This window comes from Myxocyprinus asiaticus, chromosome 1, assembly GCF_019703515.2.
Source record: "Myxocyprinus asiaticus isolate MX2 ecotype Aquarium Trade chromosome 1, UBuf_Myxa_2, whole genome shotgun sequence".
Taxonomy (NCBI): domain Eukaryota; kingdom Metazoa; phylum Chordata; class Actinopteri; order Cypriniformes; family Catostomidae; genus Myxocyprinus; species Myxocyprinus asiaticus.
The window spans coordinates 63668768-63686079 of NC_059344.1; the positions used below are offsets into that span (position 1 = coordinate 63668768).

The following is a 17312-nucleotide window of genomic DNA, read 5'->3' on the forward strand; positions in this document are numbered from 1 at the left end:
GGATCTCCATCCACTTGCATTTTAAGGACCTACTGAGCTAAGATAGTTTTCTAATATTCTTCAAATGTGTTCTGGTGAAGAAAGAAAGTCGTACACACTTGATGTCATGAGGGCGAATAAATTCATTCATTTTTGGGTGAACTATCCCTTTAAAAGACAAAAATTCACTAGATTAATTGTATGCCCAAGGAGATTTGCATTCACTCTTGTTTTTCTGTCAATCGGCAGCCAATAGCAATAAAAAGCTTCAATATTAAAATGTAAACATTTTATTAAACTTTTTGTGACCAGATGTCTCATTCTTCTTTCAGTGTGGTTGAGTTGGAGCCACTGAGTGGTTTTGCAAAGTCTCATGACTTCAGCAGCACTACACTGTCTTCTGAACTCACACTAGATCTGGATTCAGAACCGTTCTACAGCCATCGGCCTCACCGCTCCAGAACCGCCAGTGAACTGCTCTCTGAGAGGTGACCACAGCAATGCTTTAAATGAAACACAAATCTGCTGCATAGATATCGCAGCATCTTTTATAATGACTGTATGATCTTATACCACCACTAAAAAGTGTGAATCCCACGAAAACAGGTTATATTTCACCCCAAAATCAACCAAAATTATATTTTGCATTAAAAAAATCTGTTTTAGAACCATTGATATTTTTGGCATTGTGACATTATTTTCATGGTAGTTTTCATTAGATTTGAGGTTTTTATTAGATTGTTATCACTGTAATATAGTAAATGTCTTACGAAGGGAACATGACCAAAACGTCGTTGTTTCAATAAATGTAGAATTTCTTTCAAGCTACGGCAGTGTGCAGGAATTTTCTTAATTTTCAATCATCGTGTTTAGACACAAGTCTTTTTTTTTTTAAATCAGCATAAACTAAAATTAGCACAACACTACTACCACAATGTACAAATACTCGACATAATACACTGAGCACTTTATTATGTACACCAGTACACCTGCTTATTCATGCGATTATCTAATCAGCCAATCGTGTGGCATCAGTTAATGTTCACATCTACCATCAGAATGGGAAAAATGTGATCTCAGTGATTTCGACCATGGCATGACCATTCGAGCTGACAGAAAGGATGTGGTAACTCTGATTACCCCTCTGTATAATTGCAGTGAGCAGAATAACATCTCAGAATGCACAACATGTTGAACCTTGAGGCGGATGGGCTACAACAGCAGAAGACCACGTCGGGTTCCACTTCTGTCAGCCAAGAACAGAAAGCTGAGGCTGCAGTAGGCCCACCATCTCTGTACCTCAGCAGAAATCAAGATTCATCAGACCAGGCTATGTTTTTCCAGTCTTTAAGTGTCCAGTTGTGGTGAACCTGTGCCCACTGCAGCCTCAGCTTTTTATTCTTGGCTGACAGAAGTGGAACCCGAGGTTGTCTTCTGCTGTTGTAGCCCATCTTCCTCAACATTTGACGTGTTATGCATTCTGAAATGCTATTCTGCTCACTTCAATTGTACAGAATGGTTATCCGAGTTACCGTAGCCTTTCTGTCAGCTCGAACCAGTCTGACCATTCTACCAACTCTCTCATCAACAAGGCGTTTCTGTCCGCAGAACTGCCGCTCACTGGATATTTTTTGTTTTTGGCACCATTCTGAGTAAACTCTAGAGACTGTTGTGTGTGAAAATCCCAGGAGATCAGCAGTTACAGAAATACTCAAACCAGCCCATCTGGCACCAACAATCATGCCAGAGTCCAAATCACTGAGATCACATTTTTACCCCGTTCTGATGGTTGATATGAACATTAACTGAAGCTCATGACCTGTATCTGCATGATTTTAGGCATTACACTGCTGCCACATGATTGGCTGGTTAGATAATCGCATGAATAAGTAGGTGTACCTAATAATGTGGTCACTGAGTATATATAAATCATCTTTTTTTTTTCACATTATGTTAATGAGAATTTGGGGAAGAGTAAATGTGCTTAATTGTCCTAAAATAGACATTTTCTTTTCCGGAATGTAATCTCAAATCAAATGTAATTTTCTTCTTTTGGTTTTGGGGTGAAATGTGATCCAGACATACTGTATTTTCATCAGGCTCCGTAAGAGACAACTTAAAATAAAATGTTGTTGTGAATTCACTGTGTTTCAGGCCGTTCTGTGTTGAGGAGTTGATTCAGAGTCGTGAGTTTTACTCGTCTCAGAACCGCCTGCTGAAGCTGCTCTTTGCACTGTATAATGTGCTAGCGGCTCACTCTGAGCTGGTCTGTTATTTCATTATCGTGCTGAATAACCTGGTGACGGCGTCTGTCATCTCCCTGGTGCTGCCGATACTTGTGTTTCTCTGGGCCATGCTGTCTGTGCCTCGACCCTCGAAGAGGTTCTGGATGACAGTCATCGTCTACACAGAGGTGAGAAATGTGTGGACACTGCCTTTGTGTTGAAACTCCCTCAGTGATTTGCAAACAGCATACACTGAGACTGAACATTTCATTGTATCATGGTTAGGATTGTGGGAATGTGGTTTTGCATGCTTTCCAAGTTTTAATTCCATAAGACACACGGTTGTTATAGTTCAGATAAGGAAAAAGTTAATGTTTTTATACCTTTATTTTTTAAATTTCTATTATTATTATTTTTTTTTTTAACTGTAGTAAAAAATCTACTGTTTAAAAAAGTATTAAAAGAATAAAGAGGAATGTACGATATTTTATTTTATTTTTTTGACTGCCTTATGCTGGTGTAACCTGGTGTTTTAGGTAGGGAAGGGTTTCACCATCTAAATGGACCTCTGTTTTTGTATATAATGAGCGCTTAAAAGAATTTTGTGCGTGTGTTTGTTTTATAAAATATCGTAGATACAAATAAATGACAGCACTTGGAACAGTAATATCCTCTTGTGTGTCTAATGTGTTTTCACACAGGTCATGGTTGTGGTCAAATACCTGTTTCAGTTTGGCTTCTTCCCGTGGAACAATGAGTATGAGCTGAAGTTAAACGAGGACAAGCCCTTCTTCCCTCCACGTATCCTCGGTCTGGAGAAAACTGATAACTACATCCGTTATGACTTACTACAGCTGCTGGCTCTGTTCTTCCACCGCTCACTACTCCAGGTATTTAACCTTCCCTGCTTAAAAATCTAGACTAGCTAAACTGGTATAGCTGGTGACAAGCTTAGATGACCAGTTAAAACTTATTGCTGTTAACTGGTATAAAGCAGGGATGCAAGCCACTGACCTTTCAGCTAAAGTCACCTTTTCTGAAGCTAATTTTCCCAAATTGTTAGATAAAATTTTATACATTTTTCTAATTGAAATCACTTGAAAGGGTTACTTTAAACAGTTAAAAAGCTTTTAATACAACATAAAGCTTTAAACACAAACAAATCTTAAAATATACATTTGGAACACCTTCTATGACTTTCTCACCTTTTTCACCTCTCGTGAGTTTGCATCCCTATAAGTAAAAAAAATAAAAATGATTCTAAAGACATTATACAGTATTTATGTAACATTGTTTTGTGATGTAAATGCTTGAAAATCTATTTTTGTTTGCATGAGTATGAATGGCTGTTACATACTAAAAAGCTGAGTAATTAATGCACACAACACATTAAATAAGTTACTTTACCTGTAAACACTATTGTTTCCTATTGAATGCACAGTGGTGTAATGGCACTGTTGGTTGTTATCCTTTATAGACCCACCAAATGGCGACACTTATCGGTAGACCTGACAGTTTCAGTAGATTGTAACTGTAGGTATAGTACAGTAGACTGAAGAACCAATAACCGATTGAAGGGTTAGTTCACTCAAAAATGAAAATGATCTCATCATTTACTCACCCTCATGCCATCCCAGATGTGTATGACTTTCTTTCTTCTGAAAAACACAAATTAAGATTTTTAGAAGAATATTTCAGCTGTGTAGGTCCAAGCAATGCAAGTGAATGGATGGCAAAATTTTGAAGCTCAAAAATCCACATAAGGGCAGCATAACAGTACTCCAGACGACACTGGTGGTTAAATCCTTAACTTCTGAAGCAATATGATAGGTGTGGGTGAGAAACAGATCAATATTTAAGTCCTTTTTCCTTCACTTTCTCCATCTATTTTTGGTGATTCACATTCTTTGTGCATATCGCCCCCTAGTGGGCAGAGAGAAGAATTTATGATAAAAAAAATGACTTGAATATTTATCTGTTTCTCACCTACACCTGTCATATTGTGTCTGAACAAATATATTTAACCACTGGAGTCGTATGGATTACTTTTATCCTCCCTTTATGTGGATTGTGGAGCTTAAAAATTTTGACACTCGTTCACTTGCATTGTATGGACCTACAGTGCTGAAATATTCTTCTAAAAATCTTCATTTGTGTTCTGTAGAAGAAAGAAAGTCATACATATCTGGGATGCCAGTAGGGTCAGTAAATCATGAGACAATTTTCATTTTTGGGTGAACTATCCCTTTAAGTCACTTCAATCTGTATTTAAATAGCACATTCAAAAACAAGAGGCTGTACATATATTTAAGCACATTATTAAAATTTGAAGAAAATAATACATATAAAAGGGCCAAATAAGGGGGAAAAAAATAACAAAAATGAATGAATAATTATAAGAAAAATTTAGAAAAGGTGCAACCAATTAACTGTGTGACTAAAAGTTTTAATAAGTACCAAAAGAATAAAAATAGGCTTTTAAAGTAGAAAAGTGGGAATATTGGTAAAATATATCAGTCAAACCGATTATTGGTCGAGAGGAAAAGAAGAAAACAGTTAGAGAAGCCATAACCAACTGACTCTGACACTCAGTAAGATCTCAAACAGTATCAGCAGCTAAAGAATAAAAATAGGCTTTTAAAGTAGAAAAGTGTGAACATCGGTAAAATATATCGGTCAAACCGATTATTGGTCGAGAGGAAAAGAAGAAAACAGTTAGAAATGCCTTAACCAACTGACTTTGAAACTCCGTAAGATCTCAAACAGTATCAACAGTTAAAGAATAAAAATAGGCTTTTAAAGTAAAAAAGTGTGAATATTGGTAAAAAAATATTGATCAAACCGATTATCGGTCTATCTCTAACAGACACCATGTCTTTGTTGATATGGCTTGGCTGCTGGTTTGTAAAATATTGTGATATACATTTATGACTTTGTCTCTCAGCGTTATGGTCTTTGGGACCAAGAGGGCCCTCTGCAAGAGAAGAGCATTGTTTCATCTGTAGACAAGAACAAGACCGACAGAGACGAGAAGGTCTCTCAGCTGTCAGATGAAGAGGACAGCCAAGCGCAGGCGAAGCCAGACACAGAAGTGCTGTCAATCACACAATCAACAGAAACACCCACTGATGCTGAAATACACACTGACCCAGAGCCCAACGTTCACACACACATTACCACAGAAAACACTGAGACAGTGAAGGAGGATAGACACAAGAAAAGCCGCTTCCTTCGATTCCGCAAGACAAAACCATCAAATAAAGGTCTGAACCAAAATATTTATAGAGAATAAAGGAATACTTTACCCAAAAATATTTACTCACCCTCATGATGTACCAAACCTGTATGCTTTTATTTTTTTCTGGGTAACACAAAAACTCATTTTTGAAGAATCTTCACACAGCTCTGTTCCATGCAAAAACAGTTAATAACCACATCTGTCAAGCTCCAAAAAAGGACAAAAAGACTTTCTAAAAGCACCGTCAAAAAAATAGTCCATGCAACTTTCGTTTTATGGAAGAGAACTGCATGAAAATATTTCAAATTTGTGTTCCACTGGAAAAATAGCAGCATACAGGTTTGGATCACCATGAGAGTGTGTAAACGATGACAGAATTTACATTTTTTGGTAAACTATCCCTTTAATACATGAATTACATCTGTAAGGTTACACAGTCTATTATGTATAGCATTTTTTTAACATGTATAAACAATCATGTCTCAGACACTACACAGAAAGAGCCCAAGAAGAAGAGGAAGTCCAAGACCAAGAACAGAAAGGATACCAGTAAAAGACTAATAAATGCTATCCATGGAAAACTCAAAGGCCTTTTCTTATCCGTGTAAGTGATGCTGAGAATGAATTACTGTTTGCTTTGGGCCAACTCTGCTGAAAAAGCAGGTTATTACCCCTTAAAGTGGTCAAGCTTGTTTTTGAAACATGGTAGATGGTTTGTGGCTGGTCAAAGGTGGTCTACCAGCTCAGATCCCCACTAACTCTTCAACCAGCTACTGTGATTGAGTAGCCTGCCCTGGACCAGCTTGAAACCACATAAAAGCTGTTTTTTAGATGGAGTTCCCAGCAGTGATCTGATGATTTTGTTGTTCTGCTGTGAAATTTGCACTCATGATGTTAATTAATGGCATATTTTTTGGTTTGACCGTCATGTTGCATGTTTTCATCTTTGCAATGCAGAGTGAAGAATGTCTATAAGCCGACTTATGGATTCTTCCAGAACATTCTTCATGCAGAGTATCAAGCAGCGACTGATGTCTATGCTCTTATGTTCCTCACTGATGTGGTGGATTTCATCATCATCATCTTCGGTTTCTGGGCTTTTGGAGTGAGCATTTGAGAACCTTAGTACTAAGATACTTAGTACTGTTATCCAAAAATCCTAAAATAATGTGTATAGAATTGTCAGAACTTGGAAACAATCCTAATGAATCAATCCTCATCCTGTATTGCAGGGTTGGAAAAAAAAAAGTACAAATTTTGCAATTGGCAAAAAATTCCATCAAATTGAAATGTAGTAATCTTTAACAAAATTAAATTAATAAAACTTAAATAATTTAATTTTGTTAAAGATTACTCAATTCAATTTCATGGACTTTTGTTATGAAATTGAAATGCGCAAATCTTAAAAATTGGCAAAAATATTTTTTGAGTGCAGTCCAACACATCAAGACACATTTTGTGATGTAAATAACGACATTATTAATTTGGACTAATTATGCCTATTTGTTTCTTGATAAGTACAATACATTTTTTTTCTCATTCATTTCTTAGACCCATTTCTCTGAAATGTCTAAACTAACTAAAATAATAATAATTTTTTTTTTACTTTGCCACGTTGTCCACCACATTTATTTTATTTTACTTTATTTCAGATAACTTCAAAAATATAACAAAATAATAATAATTCAGCTTTTGAATTTTAAGTAGAGCATTTCGGGAAATCAAGTGTTCTTTCTCCATAGTCCATTAAAGTGAACATTTAATTTTTAAGTAAAGTGAAATAAATGTAATACACATTTCTGTAGGTGGCATTTCAAGCATTGATTATTAATATCATCTAATATTTCTGGTAATATCCCATATGTTCAACTGAAAAATGAAAAGTAGTATTAAAAACAGATTTTTCTTCTTTCTTATGTTCAAATTCAACTTGCAGTTCCATATCCTGTTTGTTACCTCCATTCAAATTCAGGAATTGAGTTGAAATTGATTCTCAGTTCAACTCTGAATGATGCACACTGCTATAGTCCAATGATTTCTGTGGATGAGATGAACTCTGGACTCATAACAGTGTTGTTAAAGGATGATTTAAAATGTACAATTTCAAAAATAAGTCATTTGCCTCTGTTCAGGGTGGGTTTGATTATCAAATGTTTTCTCTGTCTCAGAAACACTCCGCCGCAGCAGATATCGCCTCGTCTCTGTCTGAAGATCAGGTTCCTGAGGCGTTTCTGGTCATGCTTCTCATTCAGTTCAGCACTATGATCATCGATCGCGCTCTCTACCTGCGGAAGAGCATCCTGGGAAAGCTCATCTTCCAGGTGTTACTGGTGTTTGGAATCCACCTCTGGATGTTCTTCATCCTTCCGGCTGTCACTGAGAGGTGAGGGATTGAAAATGAATGTCTGTCTCTTTAGTGTATCAGACCATCTCTGCAACTGAGATCAAACACTCCAGACAATTGAGAGATTTTCAAAGAGAATACGTACCGTTTATGTTCACAGGATGTTCAGTCATAACTCAGTGGCCCAGCTCTGGTATTTTTTCAAGTGCATCTACTTCACCTTGTCGGCATATCAGATCCGCTGCGGCTACCCGACACGCATCCTCGGGAACATCCTCACCAAGAAATACAACCACCTCAATCTCTTCCTCTTCCAAGGGTGAGCGCTTCCTGTTAATGTCCTTTTTCAAGATTTAGTTCAGAATTGTTTGCAATGAAACCCGTTAGCTTTGAATATTGCACTATTTGGACACATTTGCTCGTTGTCCCTCAGGTTTCGCCTCGTTCCCTTTTTAGTGGAGCTTCGAGCAGTGATGGACTGGGTTTGGACCGATACCACACTGTCTCTGTCCAACTGGATGTGTGTGGAGGACATCTACGCCAATATCTTCATCATCAAATGCAGCCGTGAGACAGAGAAGGTACACCTTACCTGAGATCGATATAACAGCAACAGATAATCAGCAATGTCTATGTTGATCAATTAATTATACGATTATAATAATATAAATGACCAATCATCATGTAAAAATTGTCTTCATTAATAATCTTAATTATGGGTAGTTGACATGAAAGACGTTTGGTAAGTGGACAGTGTGAAATGCTATGTCTAAAGCTATCTTAAATAGCCATTTACTAATTATTTTATAATTATTATACTTCCAGCATTTATGAGTACATGGAATATTTGTACTTTTAAACATTTATTTGTCAATGGAGGACCATTTAAAACGAACAGGTGAAGATGGAAACATGATAAAAGAAATGGTGGCCAGTTGCAGGACATAAGATGTGTGCTTTCCCTCATAAATTCATATCTGTTTTAACCTAAAATCATAATTGTTGATTAAAAAAAAAGCATTACTACCATTATCCAAGATAATTGGCCTTTTCCAAAACTTTCCTTTTAGAAATATCCTCAGCCAAAAGGACAAAAGAAAAAGAAGATTGTCAAATATGGGATGGGCGGCCTTATCATTGTCTTCCTCATTTGCATCATCTGGTTCCCTCTGCTCTTCATCTCATTGGTTAAATCTGTAGTAGGCGTGGTTAACCATCCTATTGATGTCACAGTCACAGTGAAGCTTGGAGGTTATGAGGTAAAAAAAAAAAAATCATAATATGCAAAACAATCACAATATTTTTGTGATCATTAATCCTTTGATAATATGATATATTTTCTCAGCCTTTATTTACGATGAGCGTACAGCAGCAGTCCATTCAGCCTTTCACTGAGCATGACTACAATCGTCTCACCAGCCAGTTTGGAAAAAATGCCGTAAGTGGATGCAAACATTAATATCACACTCACTAATGACTGCTGTCACACAAAGACTTAAGGCTAAAGTATACTTGGGTTTCCGCGTGCCGCTACTTCTCGTGCACAGGATGTACATTTCATCATCAACCGCATGGACTGTCCGAGAGCAGTCCAGGTTTTGTAACCTCATGTACCTGTGCACATCTGTCTGAATGGTTTGCGCGCTTGTCTGGAGTTGAAACGGTACTAAAGAGTATTATTAAGTAGTTATAGTGTGCATGCATTAAAAACACGTCTGTATGAGCTTGCGGTCTATAAATAGAGAAGTAACGGCTTGTGGAAAATTTAAGTATATTCTGTTTTTTATGGGTTGCACACACAAGATGACACCTCCTGAGACTTTTTCATTTGTAACCAGTAGCACCAAAAAAAAAACAAACTACAAAATATATATATATATATATTCATATATATGTGGACAGCGGAACTAAGTTGTGAAATTTTAAATAATACCAAGCTATAGAAAGTCATATTTTTTTCATCAAATAGTTTATGTGTCCAGGAATGCTGGTTATTCATGTTTTTGAGACGTTACAGACATTTCAGCTGATTTTCTATAAAGCTGAATAAATCATTCTTATTCAAAGTAATGGCCAGCCTCATCATCCAATCACTGCCAACCATGTTAAATTAAAATTTAGCATTATAAATTCTGAATCTATGTTATGATTACCATTGTCCCATGTCTGATAAACATGTTGAGTGGTCCAAACATCATCTGCAGCCTGAAACGGAACTTTAGGTCGGATTTTAGGAGTGAATGCACTTAGCTACACAGAAAGCTATAGGATGCTCCCTTGCTCCCTATTTAGTGAATAACTTAACCTTCAGTGTGTTGTCTTTTTCATGCTCTGTTCTCAGAACAGTTTGAAATGCACCTTGTTTTCATCCTAACTCCAAATAAAGCCTCTGAAAGCAATATTTTTCAGATTTTGTACGAATACATTTATTCTCAATGTAAAAATGCACAGTATATATACACTATATTGCCAAAAGTATTCGCTCACCCATCCAAATAATTGAATTCAGGTGTTCCAATCACTTCCATGACCACAGGTGTATAAAATGAAGCACCTAGGCATGCAGACTGCTTCTACAAACATTTGTGAAAGAATGGGCCGCTCTCAGGAGCTCAGTGAATTCCAGCGTGGTACTGTGATAGGATGCCACCTGTGCAACAAGTCCAGTCGTGAAATTTCCTCGCTACTAAATATTCCACAGTCAACTGTCAGTGGTATTATGACAAAGTGGAAGCGATTGGGAATGACAGCAACTCAGCCACGAAGTGGTAGGCCACGTAAAATGACAGAGCGGGGTCAGCGGATGCTGAGGCGCATAGTGCGCAGAGGTCGCCAACTTTCTGCAGAGTCAATCGCTACAGACCTCCAAAGTTCATGTGGCCTTCAGTTTAGCTCAAGAACAGTGCGTAGAGAGCTTCAAGGAATGGGTTTCCATGGCCGAGCAGCTGCATCCAAGCCATACATCACCAAGTGCAATGCAAAGTGTCGGCTGCAGTGATGTAAAGCACGCCGCCACTGGACTCTAGAGCACTGAACTCTGAATGCTTCAGCATACCAAGAGATTTTGGACAATTCCATGCTCCCAACTTTGTGGGAACAGTTTGGGGATGGCCCCTTCCTGTTCCAACATGACTGCGTACCAGTGCACAAAGCAAGGTCCATAAAGACATGGATGAGTGAGTTTGGTGTGGAAGAACTTGACTGGCCTGCACAGAGTCCTGACCTCAACCCGATAGAGCACCTTTGGGATGAATTAGAGAGAAGACTGCGAGCCAGGCCTTCTCGTCCAACATCAGTGTCTGACCTCACAAATGCACTTCTGGAAGAATGGTCAAAAATTCCCATAAACACACTCCTAAACCTTGTGGAAAGCCTTCCCAAAAGAGTTGAAGCTGTTATAGCTGCAAAGGGTGGGCCGACGTCATATTAAACCCTATGGATTAAGAATGGGATGTCACTTAAGTTCATATGCGTCTAAAGGCAGATGAGCGAATACTTTTGGCAATATAGTGTAAATATAGTAATGCATTTACTAATGTTAATGAATAGAACCGTACTGTACAGTGTTAACAAAATAAAATATAACAAAATGTATATTAAAATGAAACTAAATGACCTACAGATGTGTTAATGTTTAAAGTTATTAAAAATTACTAACATGTTTTTCTTTTTTTCAACTTTTGAGGGAATAAGGTCCCAATTTCCACATATGTGGACATCATGTTTATCAGCGCACTGATGCACGACAAATGTATGAATTTTTTAAAGTGGCATATCAAATGAAACTAGAGATGCTACTCTTTACAACCAAACAGGTTTCAATTAAAAAAACATAGAGGTTTCTTACCAGAGGCGCTTTTGTTGGTGCTGTGCCCTTAGTAGTGCTTCACGGAAATCAACGTCATGCTGTTGTGTCACTTGACTCGGTGCGCCAGAAGTTTAACCCATAAATGACAGTGTAGAGCAGGGGTTCTCAACGAGGGTGGTACCACACCCCCAGGGGGCGTTCAGAGGATGCCAGGGGGCGCTGAGAGCAAATTAGCAGAGAGGGGGGCGGTTAGGTTACAAATGGGGGGGTTTATCAGTCATAATAATCAAATCTATCGTTAAGTTCCTCTTTGCATTAAAACGTTTATCCAGACTTGGAGTATATCAGTTGGTTCTCAATTATACGGGTTGGTACACATTTGTACCACGGTTTATCTGATTTTGAAATCTAGTGATGCATCTGAAGTATCTGGTTTAGCAGTGTCAGATACACAGGTGGAGCACAACCTCTGCTAATGCACCTGTATGGCTCTGTAGATGGGTACGGCTCAATGGACAGAGCAGCGCGAGCGCAAATCTCTTAAAGCTCGAGCTCTTAAACTCACAGCTTTGCGAGAATCAGTGAAAAGCATGACGCGAGAAATGGAAACCATTTGAATTCAGCACCCTTGAATTTACTATAGTAACACTAACTGTACTTTAGGCAGAAATAGATCATAAATATTATCATATCACTGCTTCAGCTCTTTTAAATTTGTCATAGGCTACATTAAGGGAGTGAGGGAATATAATAAACTTATATATATTTTGTATTTATTGTTTTTACATGTATTTAGAGTAGGTCTACTCTTTATAGTTACAAAAATGCCATAGTTTGTTTTATAGAAGTCATGTTACATCTAACCATGGTATTGAAGAAGATCCATGCTTCCATGTGTTTACTATGGTCTTATTACAAATACCACTGTTAAAACTACAAAAAGAAATAATTAATGAAAAAATTAACTCAAAATTCAAAATGGCAAATGTAAAATATATTAACAATATCACTTTTATTATGAGTTTGGGGTTAGGGAAAGAAGTAGGGGGTGTTCATAAAAAATTTTGAGAACCACTGGTGTAGTGTAGTGAGTGTTGTGAACGGTATTCAGTTGGTTTAAATTAATTTCAATTATGCGTTGCGTATAGCGAAGCCAAAATACAACATCCACACATGTGGACGCGGGATCACACGAGGTTAAGATTTTAACTAGGGCTTTCAATTTAATGCATAAATTTTGTGCGGTCCATCCCAAGAAATACAGACCTAAGGAATGTATTAAATTTATTAAATTATTGGCAAAACACCCATGCATTTAAGGGGTAATCATGCCCCCTGACCCGTACGTATATTCTGTAATAAAAGTATGTACTTTTCTACCATCGGAGGAAATTAAATTCATGCTTGAAGTATATGTGATCATCTCGAGAAAATTTGATAAGTTTCAACTACTTTTAACTTGACACAGTGTCCTAAAAACCAGTGGGACGCTCCACTAGCACCCATCTGATGCACATGTACTGTATATAGAGAGATAATTAGAAATAGCGCAGATGAGGAGGCCTGGGTAGCTCAGTGAGTAAAGACGCTGACTACCACTCCTGGAGTTCACAAGTTCGAATCCAGGGCGTGCTGAGTGACTCCAGCCAGGTCTCCTAAGCAACCAAATTGGCCCGGTTGCTAGGGAGGGTAGAGTCGCATGAGGTGACCTCCTCGTGGTCGCTATAATGTGGTTCTTGCTCTCGGTGGGGTGCGTGGTGAGTTGTGCGTGGATGCCGCGGAGAATAATGTGAAGCCTCCATACGCGCTATGTCTCCGCGGTAACATGCTCAACAAGCCACGTGATAAGATGCGCGGATTGAGGGTCTCAGACGTGGAGGCAACTGAGATTCGTCCTCCGCACCCAGATTGAGGCGAGTCACTACACCACCATGAGGACTTGGAGCACATTGGGAATTGGGCATTCCAAATTGTGGAGAAAAAGGGGAGAAAATCAAACAAAGAAAAAAAAGAAACGTGTCTAGGACAAATTGATGAACTCGATTGCAAAAGGGATTGCTGTGGACTGTAGGCTGAATTTTAAAGCCACTTTTTGTATTGTCTATGTTCAATGCTCGTCTGTCACAATAATGCAATATATTTCAATTTGAATATATGAATTATTTTATTTAATATAGGCTCTATTTATTATATTTATAATTATTTGAAATTTTATGTATGATTTATATTGAATTATATTTATTTGCAGGCCTTTCTTAGCCAATAATGATATGCAATTAATTTGATTAATTAATTGGCAAATCATGCAGTTAATTTGATTCAAAAATTTGAATCGCTTGACAGCCCTGATTTTGAAGACATTGAGCTGACAAATGCTACCGTTTCTGCTTTGAACTCTCATTACACTCTAGATGCTTGTCCCACCCCTCCAAATTGTTCTGATTGGTTCATCTTGATTTAAAAGCGACATTAATACGATGTGCTGCATAAAGTGTTTTATTTTGTCTAAATAAAATGCCACAAAATGTAAAAACCAAAAATGTCACAGTTCTTTCATGAATATCAAACTGATTTTAACACAAAAATATTTAAAGTTTTAAAAATTGTCGTGAAGCACTAGAATAACAGCAAGACCAATGCCATACAACGGCCAAATATGTCCAACTCATCAAAAAGTAATTGTTAGTGTAGAGACTATCAATTAAAAAATATCGAAAGTGGAACGCAATAATGCGTCCTGTATGTGTGCACCCTTGAAAAGCATTACTTTGAGTCCAGTTAATTTTAAAACTAGGCTAAATCGGTCTTGGGTAATCCACCTCTGCAAGGTATAACAGTATACACTTGCTGCCAAATGCAGATTGCCTTAAACCTGAGATTTGTCCACAGGTGGCCATGCAATTTATTACCTTGTACAGCTTTGAAGACATCGTCACAGCCAACATTGAGGGCAGCTCAGGGTCAGTGTGGAGAATAAGTCCTCCGAGCAGACAGGAACTAATCAAAGAACTGCTTGGCAACAGTGACATGACCTTACGTCTGGACTGGAACTTCCAAAGGTCAGTCTGAGTGTGGTTCTGCATTACACCTGCTTCTGGAACTGGGGTATTGCACTAGTCTTTGTTTTGATTTCATTTTGTGTTTTGCTTTTAATTTCAGGTTAGTTTTAAAGGTGCATAAATAGTTTCAGTTGTGTTTATGTTCTTTGAAAATGTTGAAAATTGTTTTAATGTTATCAGCCTTGTTCTGCAATAGTAAATGAGGTTTGTGTGTGTGTTTGTGTTTGAAAGGGATCTGGGCAAGGGTGGGACAGTTGAACATGCATACGACAAACACAACATCAATTTGGCGCCAGGGAACCCGGTTCGAGCAGATCTGGCCTCACTGCTGGTGGGCAGTCGCAAGGATCCTGTGTAAGTCTTGACAAACTTTTGCAGCTAATATACAATATGGCCCATACCCATATGTGCTTGTTAAGCACTTCGTTTTAAAAACCACTGGCATTATTAGGGGGTTGGATCCTCCCTTTGCAGCAACAACAGCTTCCACTCTTCTGGGAAGGCTTTCCACTAGATTTGTACATATAGCAGTAAAGGGCTTTCCCCATACTGTTGAAGCAAATTGAGAATTCTATAGGATACATGTCATTGCAATCCATAGCATTAGGGTTGGGTACTGTGAACCGGTTCCATTCTTTAAAAAATACCGGAATCGTGTGGTCTTCGTGACTTTTGGTTCCGTTAATGTTTCCCTTACATGCAATTTTCCGCTGATGCGGATGGAACACTTTACTTAAATACTCTGTTTTTAGCGGCGTGTTTCAGCAGCCCCCTCTGAGTCTAGAGCATAAAACACACAGCGCTTCCTGTGTATTTTGATTCCCGAACACATGACTCTTATGAATTTTTTTAATGATTTAGTATGAGATATACAGAAAAAATCTGGATGGGGGCAAATACTTTTTCACAGAACTGTATATACAGTATAAAAATATATTTTTTTAAATACATGTGCAGCTTAATTTTAAATTAAAGTCAGTAACTTTAATCTGATTACAAGTATTTAAAATGAAATTCATTACACTACTTTTTGACTAAAAATGTAATTAGATTGCAGTAAACAAACAAACAAAAAAAGCTTTGAAATCATATTACACCTAACAATGCACAGCTGATAAAAATGGATAAAAATTATTTTCAAAAGAAAATGAATACCGTAAGTCGCTTTGGACAAAAGCATCTGCTAAATGCATAAAAGTGAATGTAAATGTAAACAGCATTAATGTTGTTATGTTGTTGTTTTTTTGGCAAGTCAGTGGAATTACTAAAATAGCCAAACTCATTACACTGTCCGTTTTCAAGTAGATTTAGTCATGTAGTGCATCTCGGTTTAATTCTCTAGAAATGATTTAATCATCTCTGTATTTATAGGCTTGTGCTGCAGATGTTTCCTAACTACATTCGAGCACCCAGCGGTGCTGAAGCAAAGCCAGTCCACCAGCTGTATGATGGTAAAAAGGAGCTTAATATCTTTTATAAAGTGTTTAATATGCTTTTATTTTATTCTTTTTTTGGCATTTGTTATCCCTAAAAGGTATTAAAAAAAAAATTATATTGTAATTTTTTTGTATGCTAACCTCATGATTTTTTGAAAGGGAAAAAAAAAAAAAAGTTTTTTTTTTTTTTTACACAAGTTGACCAGAGTTTTTGACACCATATCAGGGAAAGAAAATGATTATTAGTCAGAAAACATGGATGGTTGAATTCAATAAATGAATACTGGATTTCAGACAATGTTTACAAAGACCTGTGAGCTCATTTCACCAATGCACGTGACAACAATTATGCAAATGTTAAAGCATAATAATATATATATACACAGGTGCATCTCAATAAATTAGAATGTCGTGGAAAAGTTCATTTATTTCAGTAATTCAACTCAAATTGTGAAACTCGTGTATTAAATAAATTCAATGCACACAGACTGAATGTAGTTTAAGTCTTTGGTTCTTTTAATTGTGATGATTTTGGCTCACATTTAACAAAAACCCACCAATTCACTATCTCAAAAAATTAGAATACATCATAAGACCAATAAAAATAACATTTTTAGTGAATTGTTGGCCTTCTGGAAAGTATGTTCATTTACTGTATATGTACTCAATACTTGGTAGGGGCTCCTTTTGCTTTAATTACTGCCTCAATTCGGCGTGGCATGGAGGTGATCAGTTTGTGGCACTGCTGAGATGGTATGGAAGCCCAGGTTTCTTTGACAGTGGCCTTCAGCTCATCTGCATTTTCTGATCTCTTGTTTCTCATTTTCCTCTTGACGATACCCCATAGATTCTCTATGGGGTTCAGGTCTGGTGAGTTTGCTGGCCAGTCAAGCACACCAACACCATGGTCATTTAACCAACTTTTGGTGCTTTTGGCAGTGTGGGCAGGTGCCAAATCCTGCTGGAAAATGAAATCAGCATCTTTAAAAAGCTGGTCAGCAGAAGGAAGCATGAAGTGCTCCAAAATTTCTTGGTAAATGGGTGCAGTGACTTTGGTTTTCAAAAAACACAATGGACCAACACCAGCAGATGACATTGCACCCCAAATCATCACAGACTGTGGAAACTTAACACTGGACTTCAAGCAACTTGGGCTATGAGCTTCTCCACCCTTCCTCCAGACTCTAGGACCTTGGTTTCCAAATGAAATACAAAACTTGCTC

General features: G+C 37.5%; 1 protein-coding gene across 3 annotated transcripts in view; it reads left to right on the top strand.

Annotated features, from left to right (window-relative positions):
• Positions 1-17312, top strand: part of piezo1 (piezo-type mechanosensitive ion channel component 1) — a 145740-nt gene that overhangs the window by 125871 nt on the left and 2557 nt on the right. For all 3 annotated transcript variants that reach the window (XM_051709121.1, XM_051709112.1, XM_051709131.1), the window contains 14 exons: positions 312-467; positions 2134-2392; positions 2906-3094; positions 5149-5467; positions 5929-6046; positions 6400-6547; positions 7611-7825; positions 7947-8105; positions 8220-8367; positions 8857-9045; positions 9132-9224; positions 14484-14653; positions 14885-15007; positions 16025-16104. In XM_051709121.1, coding sequence (XP_051565081.1) covers positions 312-467; positions 2134-2392; positions 2906-3094; positions 5149-5467; positions 5929-6046; positions 6400-6547; positions 7611-7825; positions 7947-8105; positions 8220-8367; positions 8857-9045; positions 9132-9224; positions 14484-14653; positions 14885-15007; positions 16025-16104 — 2366 coding nt within the window. The remainder of the gene's footprint in view (positions 1-311; positions 468-2133; positions 2393-2905; positions 3095-5148; positions 5468-5928; positions 6047-6399; positions 6548-7610; positions 7826-7946; positions 8106-8219; positions 8368-8856; positions 9046-9131; positions 9225-14483; positions 14654-14884; positions 15008-16024; positions 16105-17312) is intronic.